The sequence below is a fragment of the Pholis gunnellus genome (assembly GCF_910591455.1).
Source record: "Pholis gunnellus genome assembly, chromosome: 10".
Taxonomy (NCBI): domain Eukaryota; kingdom Metazoa; phylum Chordata; class Actinopteri; order Perciformes; family Pholidae; genus Pholis; species Pholis gunnellus.
The window spans coordinates 24,140,634-24,161,606 of record NC_136537.1 but is presented as its reverse complement, the minus strand read 5'-3'; the positions used below and the strand labels follow the sequence as shown (position 1 = coordinate 24,161,606).

At 41.3% G+C, this 20,973-nt stretch overlaps 1 protein-coding gene across 1 annotated transcript in view; it reads left to right on the top strand.

Moving 5' to 3' along the window:
• Window positions 1–20,973, top strand: part of htr4 (5-hydroxytryptamine receptor 4) — a 140,090-nt gene that overhangs the window by 82,531 nt on the left and 36,586 nt on the right. Inside the window, exons 5-6 of the mRNA XM_079167025.1 lie at window positions 12,453–12,606; window positions 17,686–18,251. Of these exons, the coding sequence (XP_079023151.1) occupies window positions 12,453–12,606; window positions 17,686–18,251 (720 nt within the window). The remainder of the gene's footprint in view (window positions 1–12,452; window positions 12,607–17,685; window positions 18,252–20,973) is intronic.

The window sequence follows — 20,973 nt, the reverse complement described above, 5'->3', positions numbered from 1 at the left end:
CTCTGAAAGTCAAGAGCTCATGAAATATGTATTCAGCCTTGAGGGATTCCTGCACTGAATATAATCTGAGGCACAATAAGTGTTGTGTACCACTAGGCTAAACAGGCACCACCTTAGCTGGATGCAGAGAATCCACCACCACCGCTCACTGAAGCACGTATAGCAATGATGACGGTTGTAGATGCGTTTTTAAAGCTCACACAAACACAAGAGCATTTTCCAAATGAGACACTCCAAAGATGCAAAGCTAAGCAACAGTGAAAGAGGAAATTGTTTCTTCATTCAATTATCTGGCCGGAGGAGCTTTGTACTCTTTTATACATTCAGCTGCCTCCGCATCCTGGAAGAGGACTCCCATTACCGATTCAGAGCGAGGCAATCACCCTTCATCACCCCCGAAGTTCTTTAAAAGTAGTTACCTAATCAAAAAAAAGAATGAATTAGATTACTCTATGAAAATATAATTAGGTAGGTTAGGTACAACCCTAAAACATTCACATATGTTGTGCTTTGATTGTAATAAAATGCTCCTATTTTGTAAAAAAAATATAAATAAAAAGAAGCTTCTGCTGTAATATGCGACATATCTTAATAATCTATCACGGTTTTGTTTTACTTTAGGCATTTATTTTCTATTTCCTGTCTCATTACTCGTTGTTTTTTTAAGTAATTTTGAAGTTTAAGTTCAACCAGAGAGAACACAGCAAAGGTTTAGGTCTCAATCGCTTTAAAAGCCTTTTTCAAAACAAAAGTGCACGCAACCGATAAATAATGCATAACAGACCATAATTAAAGTACCCTTCATCACACATTTTTGTCCTCATGAATAATTATTTGCTCTAATAAAAGAGATTCAATTCAAAACAAAAGTGCTTTTGACCGCAGTCACACTCAACTATGCTATGAATATGCGCTACGTTCTCATTAAGTTATGTGATGATTATAGAAAGGTGCTGTTAAGCTATAATTAAATGCCATTATTGTAAGAACAGCTGCAGTAAAAGGCCGCATCTCAGTGTTTAACTTTCATGTGTTGAGCAGCTTGTAAACCCTCAAGCTGTAATCACAGGCCATTGGAGAGCCGTCGTCATGTTTGCGGTTGTATTAAAGTGAGAGACAGACTGACAGAAAGAGAGCAGGGAAGTCTGTCCTCATGGTAAACTGCAGGATGAGACGAAAAACTAATGGAACTGTCAGTCAGTTGCAGCAAAAACATAAGAGAAAGTCTGGAGTCCCATCTGAAAGAAAAGCCCAGATTTACTTTATCTCTCTGAGTGTATCTGTGTGTATGTTCTGCTGAATATTTTAAATACCCAACCAACACACACAAACACACACATTCTGCGGAACAACAGAAGCAAAAGGCGCTAAAGATTAAAACAAGTCTTGGCAGATTCAGCACCGGATTTGTTTGGTAATCCTCCTTCATCTCCACAACTTGGATCCATAACTTCTCCTCGGTTTAGGGGTTCATTTTGCAGGCAGAGATAAACAAAGAACTATGGATTTAAAGTACAGCGAGAGAGAAAGAGCTTGTTTACATGCAAAACCATTTTGCAGCCTTTGTAAACCACGGAGCATCACTGACCTCTGGACAGTCATTACCGCTGGCCATTGAGCTTAATATGTCTTTTCCTTAATTAACTATACCATTGAAAGTTTTTTCAACACTAATTAGTAGTTTCCACATCTCTATTTCCCACAAGTGTTACCAACCAGAGGGGTAGACCAACCTCTTTGACCCTTTAGCATGCGGCAACCTCCGGTTCTGCTGAGTGAAGCTGATACGGACGTGTGTAAGAAAATGGATTCTCTCTAATGGCCACCAGGGGGCGACTCCTCTGGTTGTATAGAAGTCTATGAGAAAATGACTCTACTTCTCTCTTGATTTATTACCTCAGTAAACATTGTGAACATGAGTTTATGGTCTCAATCTCTAGTTTCAAGTCTTCTTAAATACAGCATGATGTTCATGCTTTAGGGCGGGCTCACTGTGATTAACAGGTCGCTGCCGCTAGTGATGACCGTAATCCAAGATGGCGACGGCGATATCGCAGACTTCGAGGCTTCATAACATCAGTCCACAAACCCTAATGGGTGACGTCACGATGTCCACTTCTTATATACAGTCTATGTTTAGCACACACAACCCTCACTCTGGCTCACACAGTTGGCTGCTGATAGCCCACGGTGGCAATTCAAGGTGACCGACATGAGCACATTATCATTTCTATCAACTGAAAGCTGCTCTTATCTTGAATCTGACAACAGGACACGATGGACACAGTTAAAAAGGGAAACTGGTGAGTGACGGGGGACGATGTGTGACCCAGTCTCTGAAGGGGGGATTTCGCCCCTTGCATGATTTGTCAACTCGGTCAAAGTTTCAAGAGACCGCTAATTGTTTTTCATATACTGCACAGAAATTAATGAAATGGAAATGAGCCAATGGGTGCCTGTAGGGAAAACACATCCAAAAATCTAGAACTGCGTAACATGCAATTGAAATAGTCAGAAACATGGTAAAGTATCCATGACCTTAAACTGAGCCTGTCAACCTCTCAGGCTGTTCATCTGTTAATGGCCCATGTTTAGGACATGGAGTCTGCCAATCCTCAGCAGAAGAGGCCTGAGAGGCAGTTCTGCTCCAGAGGCCTCAGTCGGGGCAAACGCGCTAATTAGAGTAGCGGAGTTGCTCCATAGGAACAGCGGGGGTTAAGTGCCTTGGGTGAGAGCACTACGACCATGCAGGGAGGGAAACAGGCCTGGATTTCCCCAGACTGTTGGAGATTTCCCACTGCATATTCTTTAAAGGGGTGCAACAGATCACACAACTCACGGTTCATATCGTATCACGGTTTTGAGTCACGGATCAGATTAGCAGGAAAAAAGGAAGGAAATATCGATTTCAATGATGTCACGTTTTGTTGCTGCGGATTGCTGATAATCGATGAACTTTATCGGCTGATTCAAAATCGATACAAATTTGTTGTTTTGTTATAGCAGCTGGTCTACAAGGCTGCCGACTATTTTCTTTTACCACATCCTGAAAAATAATTTAGATTGCCCCAAAGTCAGTGTATTAAATTAATTAAAAAAAGATTGGCTAATGAAAAATAAATTGCAACATGAGAAACAATTGATACAATTGGGAAGTATTGCTAATTTAGAAGATGCTATAGCTTCCCCTCAGCACTCATGAAACCTTTATGAAGGCGTTCGTCAAGGATCCGTCCAGGGCTCCACTGAACCCCCCTCACATGAAAAGAGTCGACAGTTCCAGGCTGCTTTGAGGCTGGAGAAGCTTTATAGACAACAACAAAGTTAGACAGAAACTCTCTCTCTTCCCTCAACCTTCAAGATGCCTTCAATGCTCGACCTTATTGAAAAGACAGGGCGGAAATATTGAACAAAGAATCCTCTCACTACTCTATTTTACAAGATGCCCATGAGCAAGGCAAAGAATCAGTGAAACAACTTCATCTTATGGCTGATCAGCTGCCTGCGGGCTTAATCTTGAGCAGGATGTAGATTTAAAACAGCGTAGAGTTCAGTCAACATCTCTCGGCCGAAGTAAGATTCAATAGTTGAGATGGAAGCCCGTCATGCTCATATGGTGAAGGTCGATCTTTAGTTCAAAGCCTCGGCCTCTCGACAGCTAAGAGAAGCTATAACACATGAACAGACACAGAAAGCAGAACATGCAAAGAGGCGGACAGCATGAATTAAAGTGTTTCTGAGAACATTTGGGTGACAGTAGAAGTCGCTTTCTGTCTGGACTTTTATTTTGAAGCTGTGAGTTATATTCAAGTGTTGGTGAAGCGTGAAGCTGCTCTCCCCATTGCTTCACCAACTTGTTGAAGTCATGAATCAAGCAAAAGATTTTGATCTGCCCCTCTGGGGGAACAAGTTGCGATGGAAACCTGGAAAAAACGGAGATGTTTTCATTGGACATGATTCATCCAGCGTCTACATGCAGAGATTGTGACGATTTCAGAGGAAAGCTGGCAAGCCGCAAACCAAAACTCTGTTATTTAAATACATTAACGCTCAGGTATTTTAACTCAATTAATTCATTTACTGACATAACTTAAGTTACCTACTCATTTGAACCCAAACCACGATCTTTTCCTAAACTTACGAAGTAGTTTTGTTGCCTAAACCTAACCAAATAGGAACTCAATGTTCTCACTCCACTCACATTAACCACATTTTGAAGTCTATCTGACACCCTGCACGCTGAAAGAAAGGGCTAAAGCGGTAGCCCTTTAAAAGTGACACAAAGGAGTCCTGGTCAAGTGTCCGTAGGCGACGAGTTGGGAGTGAGAATGTGTCAGCAAATCATGTCGTGTCGAGTGAAACCAACCCAGGAATGTTCAGTATTCATGCACATTTTCCACAAAAACCTCACCTTTAATTACCTAGTTACCTAGTTATTAGTTACCTCCAATAAGTGAGTGTGAGTGTTGTTCTCTTTGCCAGCAAATCAAAATCTTTTTCACCAACGGTCAATAGCACCGCTAAGAGGATCATCAGATAGGGATGTGCTGGACTGACTTATAGCGCAACATTAACAGAAGATACCGCTCTACAACGCAAACCAAACATTTTCAGAGTTCCTGGTGACAAACTGAGTGAAACACTGGTGGAAAAATCACTTCCAATATGTTTTTGCTTTTGGAGGAGAACAGAGGGAAAGCTCAGGAAGGCTGCTGATGTCATTTGTAGCTTCCAGCATTTCTGAACAAAACCAAAAAGAGCAAAACAACAAAATAAGAGACCAGGGAGGAAAACAACACATTTCCCTGGTATATTATTATAATGAAGCTCTAAAAGGAAGCATCTGTCGACTGCATCACTGGAGGAGAAAGAGAATAAACACAGCAGGAAACAATGAGAAGCCTTTGAATACATAATATAAAAGAATTTAGAGAAAAACAAAAAAAAATGACAAACATTTCCAGCACATTGCCATTTTATTTATTTCCTTCTGCTGTCAAATACTGTCACTGCATGTAGAAATATGTCCTGACCCAAAAGCAAACGCTCTGCTGAGCTGTTGACGGAGCGTTACAGAAACACAACACGGCGTAAACATCGATGGAAAGAAAATGGCCACCACGTTGTATCGGGACACACACGGTTTGTCTTCCGTCACTTTCCTTCAGAGCAGCTAAGATTTGAATCATATTGGGCTGTTGAGGAAATTCAGGCAGATTTTATCTTATCAAATTGCTTATTAACACACATAATATATTTTTTTAAATAAATTAATTCTTTGTTTTTCTGTTATCACACTTCATTAGGAGACAGGAGAACGGGGGATTGGACAAACCAACCTTGTGATTAATTGTTAAAAATCAAGTTTATTCATTTTACTATTATTTAGTTGTCATCACTATTCCTATTGTTCAGAATAAAATCACATTAAATCTCATAAGTAGCCAAGTATGACTTGTGAAGGACTCAGAAATCAAACTTTAGGACTTGATTTGTGGTCGCGTAGGTTTTTACCGGTAACACAGACTCTGTCTTTGTAGCATGCGGTTGCGTTCCAGCTTCGTTGTTTGCATATTAAAGTTCTGCCAGGTGATGATGCAGTTGGTTATGCAGGGTTTGGAAGCGTAGGCGTTTTCAATTAACTGGATGGTTTTAACTACAGGATGAGGGATACCCATTCATTTGATTTATTTTACTGTAAAACGTAACTCACAGGCTGGTTCTGCTGCGTCACATCGACTCTGGAACGACGGTGTATTTGTTTTCATCACTTTGAAACAGATTTTACTTTAATTTATTTTAGAGAAAAGAAAAAGACCAGACGTGAGAAGCACAATGCTCACGTGGCTTCCGTGGTCACATGTGGCCCCGTGTGGCCCCTCGTCCATGCCGCCTGTATTTCGGCTGGTAGGACTAGTCTCTTTCTACTTCTGACTAACTTTGCTTAATGGGAACATTATTAAAACATCGATTTCTTGTCTTTGGTTTCACAGTCCTGGACTCTGGTAAAGGATTTTGTCTTCATCGAAGTCATATTGACTTATCTCAGGAAAAGCACAGGTGTTACTAACAACATGGCTCAAGTGTCCCAGTAAACCATGAAGGTGTGAAAGTGAGCCAGCATGCACAATACCAGGACCCTGGAATCAAAGCAGCTGTATTCAGCCATCATTCATTTAGTCTTTTACACCTGTGCTTTCACTTCTGCGACAAGTCAAACTGTGTTCTGTGACAAAGCTCTTTTACCGTTTCCTCATCTGAGTCGAAGCTCATTGTAGCGGGTCAGAGGTCACTGCAGCTGCTGAAACTCACAAAAAACGAAAAACACCAGAACACTGAATTGAAGAAGCTGAAAGCTGCGAGAGAGCGGCAGCGAGAAAGAACTTGGCTGACAGACAACAGAAGCTTGTGTACGTGACAGAGAAAGAGAGAGAAAAGAGACGGACGCCGAGAGAAAAGAAAAAGGAAATGAAGAAGAAAACAGAGAGAAAGTGAGAGAACATAGAAAATAAGTGAACAGCTGCAGGATAAAGCTTCTCATTCAGCCACCGTCAGCTGACGATGCTGAAAAGAGCTGAATGCAAATGAATTTAGACTAAAAATACCAGAACCGCCACTAGGAGGATGCTCCAACACAAAGGCATTCAGTGAAGAGGCTAACGCACTCAGAGACATTTACACTGAGAGCAAAAACACCGGAACACTGAGCGAGCTCGATGAAGTGACGGTGGGAGAGACGAACACAGAGAGTTTAAATAGCACTGCATGGTCTCATATTTAGAAGAACTCTACTTTATTACAGATAGACATTGATGAGTGAGCTATAGTGCCTGATGTCAAACCAAATAACTTTTTTATAACTATTTCTACTATTATTTGAACACTGCTGTGACTTTGCTGTGTGATAAAGGCTTGTGTTAATATAGAGAAGAAGGCTTTTTGTAGAAAAAGAAAAGGACAGAGATCAGAGTCAGTAGGGAATAGAAATGATATCAGCGGTTATGTGAAGGACTCTGGGATGCAGAGTCCTTCACTCAAGAGGCAAAGAGAAACCTATAGAGACAGAAAGAGAAATGGAGCGAGGGAGCGTGAAGACACAAGGGACTGAAGAAAGCGAGGCATGTCACCCAGTAGTCTCTCGCTTTAATGCATGTGCCTGCATTTATTCTTCATTTCATTGTCTCCTTTATGCCTTACTCCTTTTCTGCACGAGGCTAAGCCACCTCGCGTATCGCTGCAGCTAAAAACAAACCCAAAACCTGTCAACATCGATCAAAGTCTTCTGAAAGAAAGGGAGCAGATGCTGGTGACTGACATGACAGGGCAGTGCTGTTTAGTCAGTGTAATGAAGTATATGACATGTGTCACTAAAGATCACCTTTTGACCCTATTTTTAGGGACTAAAGCGGTGGTTCTTAATTCTTTACACTGACATCCAGAGTGCTGCTGGCCGTCTGTCCTAACATGTAATTGTAATTAGATCTTAATTAGATGTAATTAGATCCACCTGGCTCCACCAGGTGGATCTAATCCGTCTGATCAGCTGGCTAGACTAGATTCTGGTGTTGCAGGTGATGAACAAGCTATTCTTTAATGTCTCAGGAATCCCAGCAAATCTAAACTGACTTCTTAAAACTACAAAATTGTATTTCTCCCCCCAGACTTATTTAATGTGGCTGTCACGTCCTGATTTTAGTGTAAACTCTCATGTTCTTGTTAATGGAGCTCATAGGATGAGTTCAGGCGGAGTGCTGAGGTCAGACGTTCATCAGCTGATTGGCATCAGCTGTTTCCATTTTTGCTTTGTTTGCGCTTAATAGTTGTTTGAACAAAGTAGTCTCACAGACTCATTTGTTTCGGAATATCTTGCACGTTTCATTTTTAAATAACATTTTCTGAGTTTATAAATGGTTGTATGATCTCTACAAAATAACCCAGCTGTCAGACAAAAGGTCAAGGTCAGAGGTCAACATTTCCATCTACAAAATGTTCCTATTGATGGTGCAGGTGAGTGTGTTGACTAATAGTGTGCTGTCCGTACAAAGCTGCTTTGTTTGAGGTGAAGACAAAATCCAATGTCCCGCTGCAGCCTGAGAACGTGGAACACGGCAACATTCTTTGGGTTTGGCTGTTCTCAGAAACCAGCGTCCATATAAATAATGTCTGAATAAAAATGTCAGAAATAAACAGAGAGAAATGTTTTTCAGATCAAAAGGAAACGGGGGCCATTTAAAGTGCTCGCGGTCAGGACATGCTGTCATTCAACCGTGCTCCGTCTGCTTCTAATCTTCCCCAGGTTCAAGTGTGTGTGTGTGTGTGAGAGTGTGTGTGTGCGCCTTTATGCATCTATGCATACTATTGGTTCTTTGTAAGTATTTAAGCTTCTGGGAGTGTGTGTGTGTGCATACAGTGTTTTTGTGCAAGGACATTTCTATTCAGACTATGCAAGAATTCATACTTGTGTTGGTGATTGTGTCACTCAGGCCTTAAAGAATCCATTTGCAACCTTTCAACACGTATATTTGGGCGATTCAAACAGATAAAGGGCCTCTTGACCTTTTTTTTGTAATGCCCCAGCACATGCAGACCACACACAGTATACACAGCCTCTCCAAATTACTGATGGCTGCGAAATGCCACGCACCACAAGTAAGTAATGAGGTAGGACCATAGCAGGGGAGGCAGCAAAATATCAATAGAGACTGACGATAGGGATGAAGTTAGCTTTAATACTGCTGCTGCAGAGCAGAGTGTTCAGTCAACCCTCTGAGGATAAGCAAGGGTTATAAAAATGAGCTGCTCTGGAGAGGATGACTTTGGGTTTTTAGAACCTCAATCAGAGGAAAGCTGCCGCTACAGTATATATTATTATTTAAGGAAATTATCTGATATTCTGATAAAGCAAGTATTTGTATTAGCGTATTAAAGCTGTGCTTATCGTCTTTTTTACTTCCAGGCTTTACTAACACCAGTTACGTTACTACTTATTTAAACCCACACCACGATCTTTTCTTAAGCCTAACCAAGTAGTTTTGTTGCGTAAGTAAACCTAAAAACAAAGTAAACTTTACGTTGGAAACTTGTTTTGAAAAGACACGGTATGTGACAGTGAGGTGAAGGATGCTAAAAGGCCTCACAAAGCTCCAAAGAGAGGGAATATGTATCTGTAAGTGTTTCATTTGGAGAGACTAATGTACCATGTCAAGCCCCCATCGTCCAATAACAGGTGTTTTCACTTATGTTGCCTGATTAGCTCCCTCCATCTCCTCTTAGTTTAGTTGTGTTTGTTTGGTGGAGACAATGTATATTGTTGTCATTGTTATTATAGGTTATATGGTTCAAAGCAAAGCTCCACCCACTAAGAGGTCTAATCGACCAAAGTAATTACAAACAACTGTGAGGGTCTGCTTTGTCTTTTAATTATTTTTAAAGATCAAGAGTTAAAATGAAAGGAATTATCGGACGAAATGAGCGAAGTACCGGCTTCTTTGTAGAAAACCCCCCAAAAACAAAGGTTTAATAGGCAAGGCCAATGAAATTGCTTTACATAATGCATGAAAAATATCATAAACATATTAATATTAAAAAGTGAAAGTAATAAATACTTACAAAGTAGAATCACGCTTATAGTGGCACATCTGCAACATGCAAAGGCACACTGGTACAAACACACATCCCTGTACTTCTATCTTTAAGAGGACCCTCACTGATATACTGCATTACCAAGGCCTTTACCTTAAACTACACCTAATTCCAACCTGAACCTTAAAACAAAGTCTGAACCCTCAAACAGCCCTTTGAGAAATTGAGGACCGGCCAAAATGTCCTCATTCTGTTGGATAAAAACGTTTGGTCCTCATTATGTAGCAGATACAAGAAATAAACACACATACACAAACACGTAGACACAACATGTTAGAGTGTAATGGAGGTCTGAGTGTCTCGCTTGGTTTCCTTCATCCGTTTCCTATCACACTGGAACAGGTATGAGCGCGCCGTATCTAACGCACACACACACACACACACACACACACACACACACACACACACACACAGTCATCGACCAGGCCAGGTAAAACTGCAGATGTTGATGAATTGTAACAATAAGCAATGCGGCATCTGTCATTTGCCCTTTTAATTGGGACTAATACCTTTCTCTCTCTCTCTCTTTTCTGACGGACATTCTGTTTTATATCCTTCCCTTCCTTCCTCTGTTTCCTGTCCTGTTTCTCTACTTCTTTCCACTTGCTCCATTTTTTTTCTTCTTCTTTTGCTTCTGTTCACTTTCTCTCTTCCTATCTCTTCTTCCTCTCTTTTCATGCTCCGTCTCTCTCACTCCGTCTCCCTCTCCCGGGCGCTCATTCACAGTATTTCTCTATCACCAGTGCTGTTCCATTCATGCGATTCAGAGCCAGCGTCGTCTCAGCGCTATCACCGCCCGACAGCATGCTGTTTCCTGCTGCATTGTTTGATATCATGCTCGCACACAAACACACTTGGACACACACACAAACACACACACACACACACACACACACACACACACACACACACACACACACACACACACTTGCTGGTGACAAAGTCAGAGTCAAAGCAAATGTGCGTGTTAGGTTGTGTGTAAGTTACAAAGTGAATGAGAAGTGCTTATTCTGATAATCCTGCTCTATTGGATCGCTGGAAACGAGCAAAATCCAGTTTGTTTCACTCATTTCAAAAGACAGAGTGTTAAAGACTAAGCTGCTTGCCTTGTAAGCATCAAAGTCAAAACATAGGGAGAGTGCAGAGAAAAGGGAAGAAAGTGGACAATAGAAGTGACAGATCTGGGGCAGAGTGATTGTTGACTTTAAATGTTCTTTAAAAGGAAGAGTCCACATAGAAAAAATACATTTTGAGTATCAAAAACTCTCTTGCAGGCTTAAAAAAGTGTAGTTTGAACATTTGTATCTGTAGTCATCTTTGTTGCAAACAAAGTTTTCCACAGAGGGACGAATCCAACATATCATGTAACCTGGTTTATATGCTAAAAGGAGTGTATCTGCAGCCACCTTCTAGGACTAATAACTGTCATGGAGGACAAGTGATGGGATGCAGCACTTAACGGACTGAATGTCCCGCTTCCAACAGCAATGCAGCAGCCGAGGCCAACTGACAATTTACCGACTAATGATAGTTCTACGAAGAGACATTCAACTTTGATAATGTCAGAACAGTTATTTTTCTCTTTTCAACATTTACTTTTAATTTAAGATAACAGAACAGCTGATTGTTTTAAAGGGATAAAAGGTAGCTTTAGTGAAAGGTGGAGGTTAAAAGAGAGAAGATGAAGAAAGATCAAACGTAATCACAAACAGGCAGAGATAGTGGATGAGAGACAGACATGGGGGGGAAGAGGGTGGGGGGGGGGTTCTAATGCGTAATGATTGGTGGTTAGCATATTTTTGCAAATGCATTGGCAGCAAACACCCTCTTGTCTTGCCAAAAGGGCTCGTTAAAAAGGAAAAGAGCGACGGAAAGTGGAGTGACGGTAGAAAACACCAGAAATAAACAGGTGTTTTAGCTGTGTCCCTTTGTGCAGTCACACCTTATTTTTCTCTGGTTGCAAATTTTAGTGCTAAAAAAAAAAGGAGAATAAAAAGGATGGCTAAATCTTTACAATTTTATTTTATAAACAAGTTCTCTTTTTGTATAACTTGTGTTTTGTCTACAGCAAGTAATTTCTATGTAGACGGGTAAGAATCTGTGAGATTATAAAGTCATAGTTTTGCGAGAAAAAACTAAATTGATGGGGTTTTATTTTTCAAAGAACCAGGTTGGATCAACCTCATCACACCACAGACCACATGCTAAACGCTGCGGTAGCTTAACCCGCCGAGTGCAAAACGGTGGTTACGCCAGCCGCCGTCTGAATTTTGTTGCTCCTATTGTTATTATGGAAAGGTCCTGAGAGATACATAGACAGTTATTTTTACGTTCTTGATGGGTTCTGTTATAAAAATGATGCTGATATCTGTATGCATTGTACTTTTTCATCATGTTAGACCTTGTTTTGTAATAGCCATTTTAGATAAATCATAAGTATTGCCTCTCTGACAGTCGGCCTCTGACGAGGTCCTGAGAGATACATACAAATGTTCTTTCTGTGTACTTACATTAACCTAAATAAATTGTAATATTGATAATTAATACATTTTGCATTCGGCAGCAAGGTAAAGCAATTTTAAACAATGATTGCGTTTTTTTCTCATAATATTTCCCCCCTCCCCCGGCTTTGTATTTGTATTTTTTTACCTTCATTGTCCGTAACGCGCCGTCGTACTAAGGTCTACTTTTTGTCTGCTTTATTAAATTGAAAAAGTTATAACAGTCACACATGTAGCATGGTATATTTTGCCTCCCCTTGGTGTATGGATGTATTGATTGGTTATCCCTCTTCTACCGTTGGTCTGCAGGTACTACGCTATCTGCTGCCAGCCTCTGGTCTACCAGAACAAAATGACGCCCAGGCGAGTGGCTCTGATGATCGGCGGCTGCTGGGTTATTCCCACCATCATCTCCTTCCTGCCCATCATGCAGGGCTGGAACAGCATCGGCATCGACCACCTGGTGAGTCCGTTGGTGTCCGTGCGCATGCCAGGGGAAAATGTTTCACCAAGCAGCCTGTGTTGGTTCTATATGAGGATGGAGACAAAAAAATAGTCCAAATCTCCACAGGAAATGAAAGTTTGTGACGATTGAGTTCTCTGGAGGGGAGACACAGAAATGAGAAGAAAAGAAATTTAAAAAAAAAACAATTAGTGTCAGGATGTGCTGATAAACAAATGATTTTCCTGAAGAGCTTGTATTGTTTACGAGACGGAAATGCTTCATATGTTGCTGTGGCAACAACATCAACACGCCAGACAGAAACAGACGGACGAGGCCACTGACGCCACAGACACGGGGTCAAGCTCCTTATGTCTAGTATTTCACGGATGAGTCAGTGCCATGAAGGTTCTTTGCAAAGTGAGGTTTGTTGAATGTCAAGCAAGAATAGAGAGAGAGAGAGGGATGAAGAAGAAATAATCTGCTGCAAAATGCAAAAGCATTCACTTTGAAGGTATTAGAAGAGAGTTTCGCTCAACCCGGGGTCAGGATCAATGTGAAGGGGAAGCATGTTGGTTGAAGGTGGTTAACTATTGAAAACGTTATTCCCCTCAAGCGTCAAAAAATCCTTCAAATGAACAATTTAACTTGGAAAAATCAGTCGAACTGCAATAAGTTCTTGCAAGATATTGATTTGTTTCAAAAGGTCCCAAGCCTTACAAGTTAGGAGCAACTGTGTGAGAATACAAAACAGCTTCTACTTCTTCTAGATCATGTTGAGTGCATTAAGCTTAGATCTCACAGAATGACAGAGGAAGAATGTAGAGAAAGAGGTCCAGAGGTCTAAGGAGCTTACAGCATGTTCTTTTCTTTCAACAGTCATGTTTATGACACATCTTATCATTTGACCGGCCGTGTTTAAAGGATCTATAGCGCCTGGTCTAAAGTGCATGGCTCAAGTGCCTTAAGGGTGTTTCGGGCTAACTCCACTAAACGGCACGTTATCTGGACACAAAGTAATGTGCAAGAGGCAAAGTGCTTGTATATTCTCTCTTGAAGGTTGAAGGTTTGGTCGGGAACTTTGGAGAAACAAGCAAGACAGCCGTCTCTTCAGGACACAACATGGATGCTGGACATGAAAATCACAACTGCGTTGGTCTGAAAGTAGCAATAAGAGTCGGGCTGTGCTTTGCACCGGTTTGTAAGATGGAGACCAAAAGTGCTGAGGAATGATTCTATGCTTCTGTGTCTTCACGACTAGATTGGAGTAATTCATTATACTCTTGCTTCAGCCAAGGAGCTGTTACAGATGGTTCAAACATGCTGCAGCCTGTTTTTATAACAAAGACAAAGTGCATTACTCCAGTGTTGGCCTCTCTCCAATAGCTGCCGGTAGTGTAGAGAATTCAATCTAACATTTTAGATATAAGATTGTAGGGCGCTACACATTGAAGCCCTTGTGTACATTGCTGTATTATTGTGTCCATGTAGGAACTTAAAGTCTCTTAAAATGAAGGTAGACCAACATTTGCCTCCTAACTTTGCAATTTACCGATTAGATAATCCAATTCAGTTCATCTTTTTCAAGACCTTCTCAAGACTCACTGATATTTTCTCACTTTTCTGATTTAATATCTATTTTTTTACTTCTATATTTTACTTTTAATTTGAAGGAGTGTGATACTTTTGTTTTTAAAAATGCAATAGGAAGAAAATTGTACTTATTTTTAAGATAAAGAAGGAACAAATTCTCCAAACATATGAACACGATATAAAATTTGTGAATGAGAAGTTTGAGGAACTCAGTCACTAAAGACAGGACGACTGATGACTGATTGAATATAGCAAAGCGGGAAGAGGAGGGGAGAGAGAGAGAGAGAGAGAGAGAGAGAGAGAGAGAGAGAGAGAGAGAGAGAGAGAGAGAGAGAGAGAGAGAGAGACCGTTAACCTCGCTCGCCCTTTTCTGCCTTTCTCTGAACGCCAGCAAAAGTTACTCCCGGGCCCGCTGTCACCAGGAGGACTGGCTGGCTCGTCTTTGGCAGCATTGGCAGTGATTCACTCATTCTACACACACACACATACACGTACACACACGTGCACACACATACACACACACACACCACAAAGAAGTTTACAGCACAACAGCAGGCTAAAGTTAGCGCCGTTCTCTTTGGGTCCAATTAGAGCTGTTGAATATTCTGAGCAGCCCGTCAGTTCTGGCACAGACAGCGGCTCCAAAAGTGAACAAAACAACCAGAACTCTGGAGCCGCTCGAGACCCGTTACAAGTCACGCCGTCTATTTTTACTGGTTCCTGCTGTTTTCGTGGCCTCGTGGAACACACAGCTCTGATTGGTCAGGGATCACAGTGAATCACACGGGTTAAGTCAAGAAGTCTGCTGGTGTTCAGCGTTACTGTTAAACTGGGCGCTTATACTTATGAGAGAAACGTGTCAACTGTCAGAGATTTTCAAGTGCTTGTACTTAAGTACAACTTTGAGGCTTGCACTTTACTTCAGTGTTTATATTTTTACTTCTACTTCACTACAATTCAGAGGTTGCACTTTTTACTACATTCATTTCATAATTTTGCTCACTAGCCACAGGAAAACGCATCGTTGTATAGAGTACTGAAAATGACCTCTTACCAGCTTTGAGATTAAAGTTAATAACACATTAATGCATCTATAATTAATAATTATTATTAACTATTCCTGAATGGGTGATTCTGCACCATCTTTGAGTATGTCTGCTTTGTTTTAGTGAGTATATTTTCATGCTAATACTTTTGCACTTTCACTTCAGGAAAATAAGAAAACATGCCTCCAGCACTGCAGTGACACGTCTTCTGATCTAACTCATCGTTATGAAGTGAATAATAATGCAAACAATGACATCATCAGCGTTTGGATTGGGTCCTTATGAAATAAGTAATCCAGCATGAAAAAAATGATCAAACTAATGAACCAACTAAAGAAATCTCAGTCGATGAAGACCACAACGACTTATCGTCTACGAGTATCAGTGTAAGTTCTCAGCAGTTACCGTCCCACTAGAGGAGATGGAGGACGGTGCAACAGCTGAAGTAACTGGAGAAAACTGAATGCTGTGTGTGCTGTGCTCATGGTAGTTCTTTGGCTCTGAGGAAAACTGGAACGCGCCAGATATGTAACACCTCTTGGAAACGCTGACTGAAAGTCAAAGATCTCAGTACTTCTTTTAACTACAGAGCTTTTGCTAAATGTCTTATGAAGTGGTATTTCTCTCTTCAGGACTAAGTCGGATTCACAGGATTTCTGCATCAGTGTGATGAAGAATGGATTAGTCAAAAGCAGACATTGCCAGCGCTTATCATAATCTATTAATCTCTTAATTTAATTTAGATGTCACAATATAAAATGACACGCTGTTAAAAGATGGCGTGATCAGATCACCAGATTATCAGCCGTTCATTATGCAGCCATGGGTGTTTCCTATCGTATTCATTCATGTGTTTAGCAGAAGCTTTTTATTTAGCTCGCCTTAAAATAATACAAATATTACATAATGCTATTTCAGTATTTTCAGAGAGCAACATTATTTGCACTCAGCAGATTAATGTGCAGAGAATGTCTTGACCTTTGCCTTCCTTTGTACAACTAACGTTACAATTTACTGTTTCTGACATACACACATGTTCACAGTATATGTGGATATATAATATATATATATATGTACATATACATACATGTAAGTAAGTCAAACTAATTTAAAAAACCTTTATCAGCATAAAGAAATGTTCAAGATGCCTTCTGCTTCTCACAGGGTGATTTTTTTACATCATAAAATAACATCTTCAGTGATCAGAATTTGGATTAAAAAATCCTCATTTGTGATGACAGTTGTGATGTTCAGTTAATGAGCCTTCAGTTGACTTGAATAAGGTGTGAATATGGTAGAAATTACCACCCGACCGTGGAGCTTCAAAGAGACTTCATCCAACAACATCCATAAGATTTTCCAGAGATGATTCCCAAAAATGTTTTGTTTCGCATTGTTTCCATGGCTCAAAAGATTTAAGGGAGAATGAGTGACAAGAGCTGCTTCCACTGTGCCCTTTGGCAAGGCTTAAGTCGATATAAGCACTGAGAGAGAGCTCTGGCAACCATACCTGCATGAAGAAAAATAGATATTTATTTTCTCCTTACACATTTATTATACTCTTATCATTCCTGCAGGACATAACCTCAACGCTCACATGGAAACACGTAAACGTGTTCGGCCCATTCATAAAAAATAACACCCCAGGGGGGCTTTCATGCACGGATATGGATTGATCCCTGTGTTATTCGTCTCGTAGCCCGGAGCCGTAGTTTTTCCCCACAGAGATGAGATGATAGCGGAGGGAAAGACGGGGATGGGACTTCGCTGTGATTAATGGTGACATGCAGAGCCTCCCTCTCCCTCAGGAGCTGTGCACCCTGCTCGTGGAGACTCGGCTGAGGAGAGCGCTGGGTTTTAAGTGGGCTGCTGTGAAGTCTGAAGGTGTTTCAAGTCGTAGTAGGGATGAGTTGTCCAGCAGCTCAGCGCATGTGGATATTTAAACTATGTATAATTCACAAAAATCCACCTTGTAGTGTGTCAGATGTGAGTTTATATGATTGAGTAGAATCATTTGTGCATGATTGAACAATAATCTGTTCAGGGAACTGCATTTTGGTTTTAATTCTATCAAAGCATGAAATAACACATTTTAATAATCCACCTCGGGCAGCTGAGAACAAGATAATGATGCTACAGAGGGCAGTTTTTGAATACATTACAGTACTCTGGTACTTCAATTACTATATTTTCACTTTTTATAATAAGTAAGAATCAGATTTGAGCGAAGCAACCAGAGGGGTTTAGCGACAGTCAATCCGAGGAGTCCTTATTGAAGATCTCATTCACAAAATGTACTTAAATATATGAGCGTTTCACCTCTTTTGGTCACCACACGGACCGTTTACCTGCAATCAACAGAGGCTGCTTGAACGTGATGAGTCAATACTACTTGGACATCTGAATCTTGACTCGAGTTGCTCGTCTTAACTGTCCGATCTGATGTGACTTCTTCCACCAGATTGAAGAGAGGCGCCACAGCGAGGGCAGCAACTCCACGTCCTGTGTCTTCATGGTGAACAAGCCATACGCCCTCACCTGCTCTCTGGTGGCCTTCTACATCCCGCTGGTCCTCATGGTGCTGGCCTACCAGAGGATCTACATCACGGCCCGCGCACACGCCCTGCAGATCAGCATGCTGCAGCGGGCGGGGGGAGCCGGGCTCGGTGCGGACTCCGCTGACCAGCAACGCAACCACCGCATGCGAACAGAGACCAAGGCGGCAAAGACTCTGTGCATCATCATGGGGTGTTTCTGCCTCTGCTGGGCGCCGTTCTTCGTCACCAATGTGGTGGACCCCTTTATAGACTACACAGTGCCAGACAAGCTGTGGGTGGCCTGCCTGTGGCTGGGCTACATCAACTCCATGCTGAACCCCATCCTCTACGCCTTCCTCAACCGGTCCTTCCGCCGTGCCTTCCTCATCATCCTGTGCTGTGGGAGGAAGAGGCACCGCAGGTCGCCCATCCTGGGGTCCTGCGCTCCCCGCACGGCCACGCAGATCAACGGCTCCACACATGTGCTCAAGTAAGTCCTCCGAATCATTTCAGTGTTTATAAGGAATGGAACTGTTCTTTAAAAATCAAAAGGTATCCATTCGGCGATGTTGCGTGATGTTCCAGAGTTCCCCTTTATCCTCAGAACAACTAGTTCTGTAGTGAAATCATGTTGTCATGTGCTGTGTTTATTTGGTTGTAGTTTTTATGTCACACTGTTGGAACAAGGTCGTATTAGGGTCATTTTGAAAATAATCTTCAAAAACATTCATAGTTGTATAAAAAAATGTCTGAATATGAGAATGAAGTGGTAATTTTAGGAGTAAAAAACCTCATTTTTTGAAAATATTAGAAGAATACACAGGCCAAAACGTCAGATATTATGGCAGAAAGTTGTATCATTTGGTATCATAAAGCCTTCTTTATGATAACAAAGCTAAATTCTTTATTCTTGAAATCTTTGAATTATTTCAGCCCAACAGTGACCCAAATAATTCTAGTACAGAACACAGTTCAGCTGATAGATCTTCACCCTTCCATTTCTTGTTTTTGTCTACTTAAACCACGGCTTGCTCTTTGGTTTCACATATGGGTTCTATGTCATAGTAGTAAGCTCACAGAATACAGAGGGAGCCATTACTGCCCTGTGTTCAGTAATTACTGCAGACATTGACTGAAGAATGTTCAGCGGGGTCAAATAAGTAACAACAGCGCATTGTGATAAAAATGATTTGTTTTTGGGGTGTAAGAGATGACTTTTATCTCTGTAAATACCCTCCCAGTCTTGACTCATTATTCTTCCGACCTATTACTGTTTCTAAACATAGAACACGTGTTTCACAGAGAAACAGTCTGATGTATAACGTGTACTTCGTAGTGGCCTTTTGCAAACTTAATCTCCGTTTGTTTTTCCCCCATGTCCCTACGGACGGATAGGACGATCTCATCGGTAGTCAATAATGATTGTTTATTTTTCATAGAATCCTTGTTATTGCTCAGAAGGTTAAATAATCCTGCCTATATGACATTATAGCTAGTATAATGCAGTATGTGGTTTATATAGTTTCTGACATGTGAAACGTATGAATAATATATAGCATCGTAGTAGTGTGATAACCCTGAGACCCCACAAGGTTGTCTTTTCCTGTCACATCTATGTGAATGTAAAACAGAGCTTGAACCAATTTGCTAAGTGGCTAAAGCACATAAACATGTGGTATAACTGACCCTGAGTAAGAAATGCCACGCCAAATGTTTCTTTTCTTTTATTTAGAGGAGCCACTTTGAGGCTTTTTAATCCTTTTTTTTTCTACCAAAGAAAACAGTCTGCCCTGACTTTCTAGAGGACCCCCTCTTTTCTCCTTCTCACATTAGACCCAAGTAGTGCTTCCTTTTTCTACAGAGTAGTAACCAAGAACAACTTTGTGTTATTCTGACTAAAAACTGCAAGAAACACCTCATCACATGTCAGTGGCGGGCCGTGCATTTTATACCTGGGCCTTCAGTGCTGTCTTGCAGCTGAAACACCTCCTAATAACCTCAATATGGCGCCACAGCTACGGTTATTATTTGTTTCTAGGGGTGTAACAATACACGTATTCGTATTAAACCGTTCAGTACGAGGCTTAGGAACCGAACAATACGTTTGAATAACGCTAGTGCATTTGGAAAATGCAGAAGCTTAGATTGTAGGAAATATAATGTCTTTGGTGGACTGCGCTCACGTAGGAGACAACAGGCTGTGACCTCTGCACCCGGAACAAAAAAACACAACAAAAGACAGCTGAGGCACCGCACATGTGTTCTGGGAGGCTACGCTAAACTAGCTTAACGGGAAAACAACAGCAGCAAACATGCTACGAACTCTCCCCGCAGCGTTTAGCTGTTCCTTACTGATTCAAACGGGGCTAAAGCAATCGCCACACAATCCACATTTCTCCAGACCATAATTCTTGCTTTGTAAAAGAAAACAGCCCAAACAGATTCAATTGTCCAGACAATAACTCCGCGCATGACGGTACGCTTCGTAATTAACGGACAATGCATATAGTCCAAATCTATATAATTAACACAATGGCAACAACAAACTCACAAGAACAAGTCACATATATTCATATGACAACAGAGCAACAAATCAATCCAACAAACACTGCAGCGGAACTGCTACACACTCGAGGGCCATTCAGATATTAGATGTAAAAGAACAAACGCAGTTGACTTACCAAATGCTGATCACTTAAAAACAAACTCCATCCTCCTTTCTTTGTTGACAAAGAGTTTAATCCCACGGTTAATAAATCCCAACTCACAAATCCGTTTCTCCTCCTTCAGCCATTGAGTGTTAAAAAAACAAAGCTACACCAAGCAAAATCCAAAAAATGTCATAATTTCTTCCATATCTTTCAATTTGAACTCTTACTACTCCGACTAAGCTCTGATGGCTACCTTAAGTTTCGTTTCACAAAAGTCACGAGCTCGCCCACTGACCAATCACAGCACAGCTGCACCTCACTGCAGAGCTGCACCTGAAAACTGAGGTGCACGTAATGCTGACTGTGGTGGCGGCGCGTGGTTGGGCTCAGCTGCAGAGGGGACAGAGTGGGGGAGTGGTTCAGGGAACGGTGCCGAGAAGAGGCTTAATTAGCCACAGCTGAAGCCAATCTTGGATTGTGTGTCTCTCCCATATAAATGCTAGTATGGATGGAGCAGCGAGAGGGAAATGCAGACAGGCGACACAGGCTGAGAATGGACGG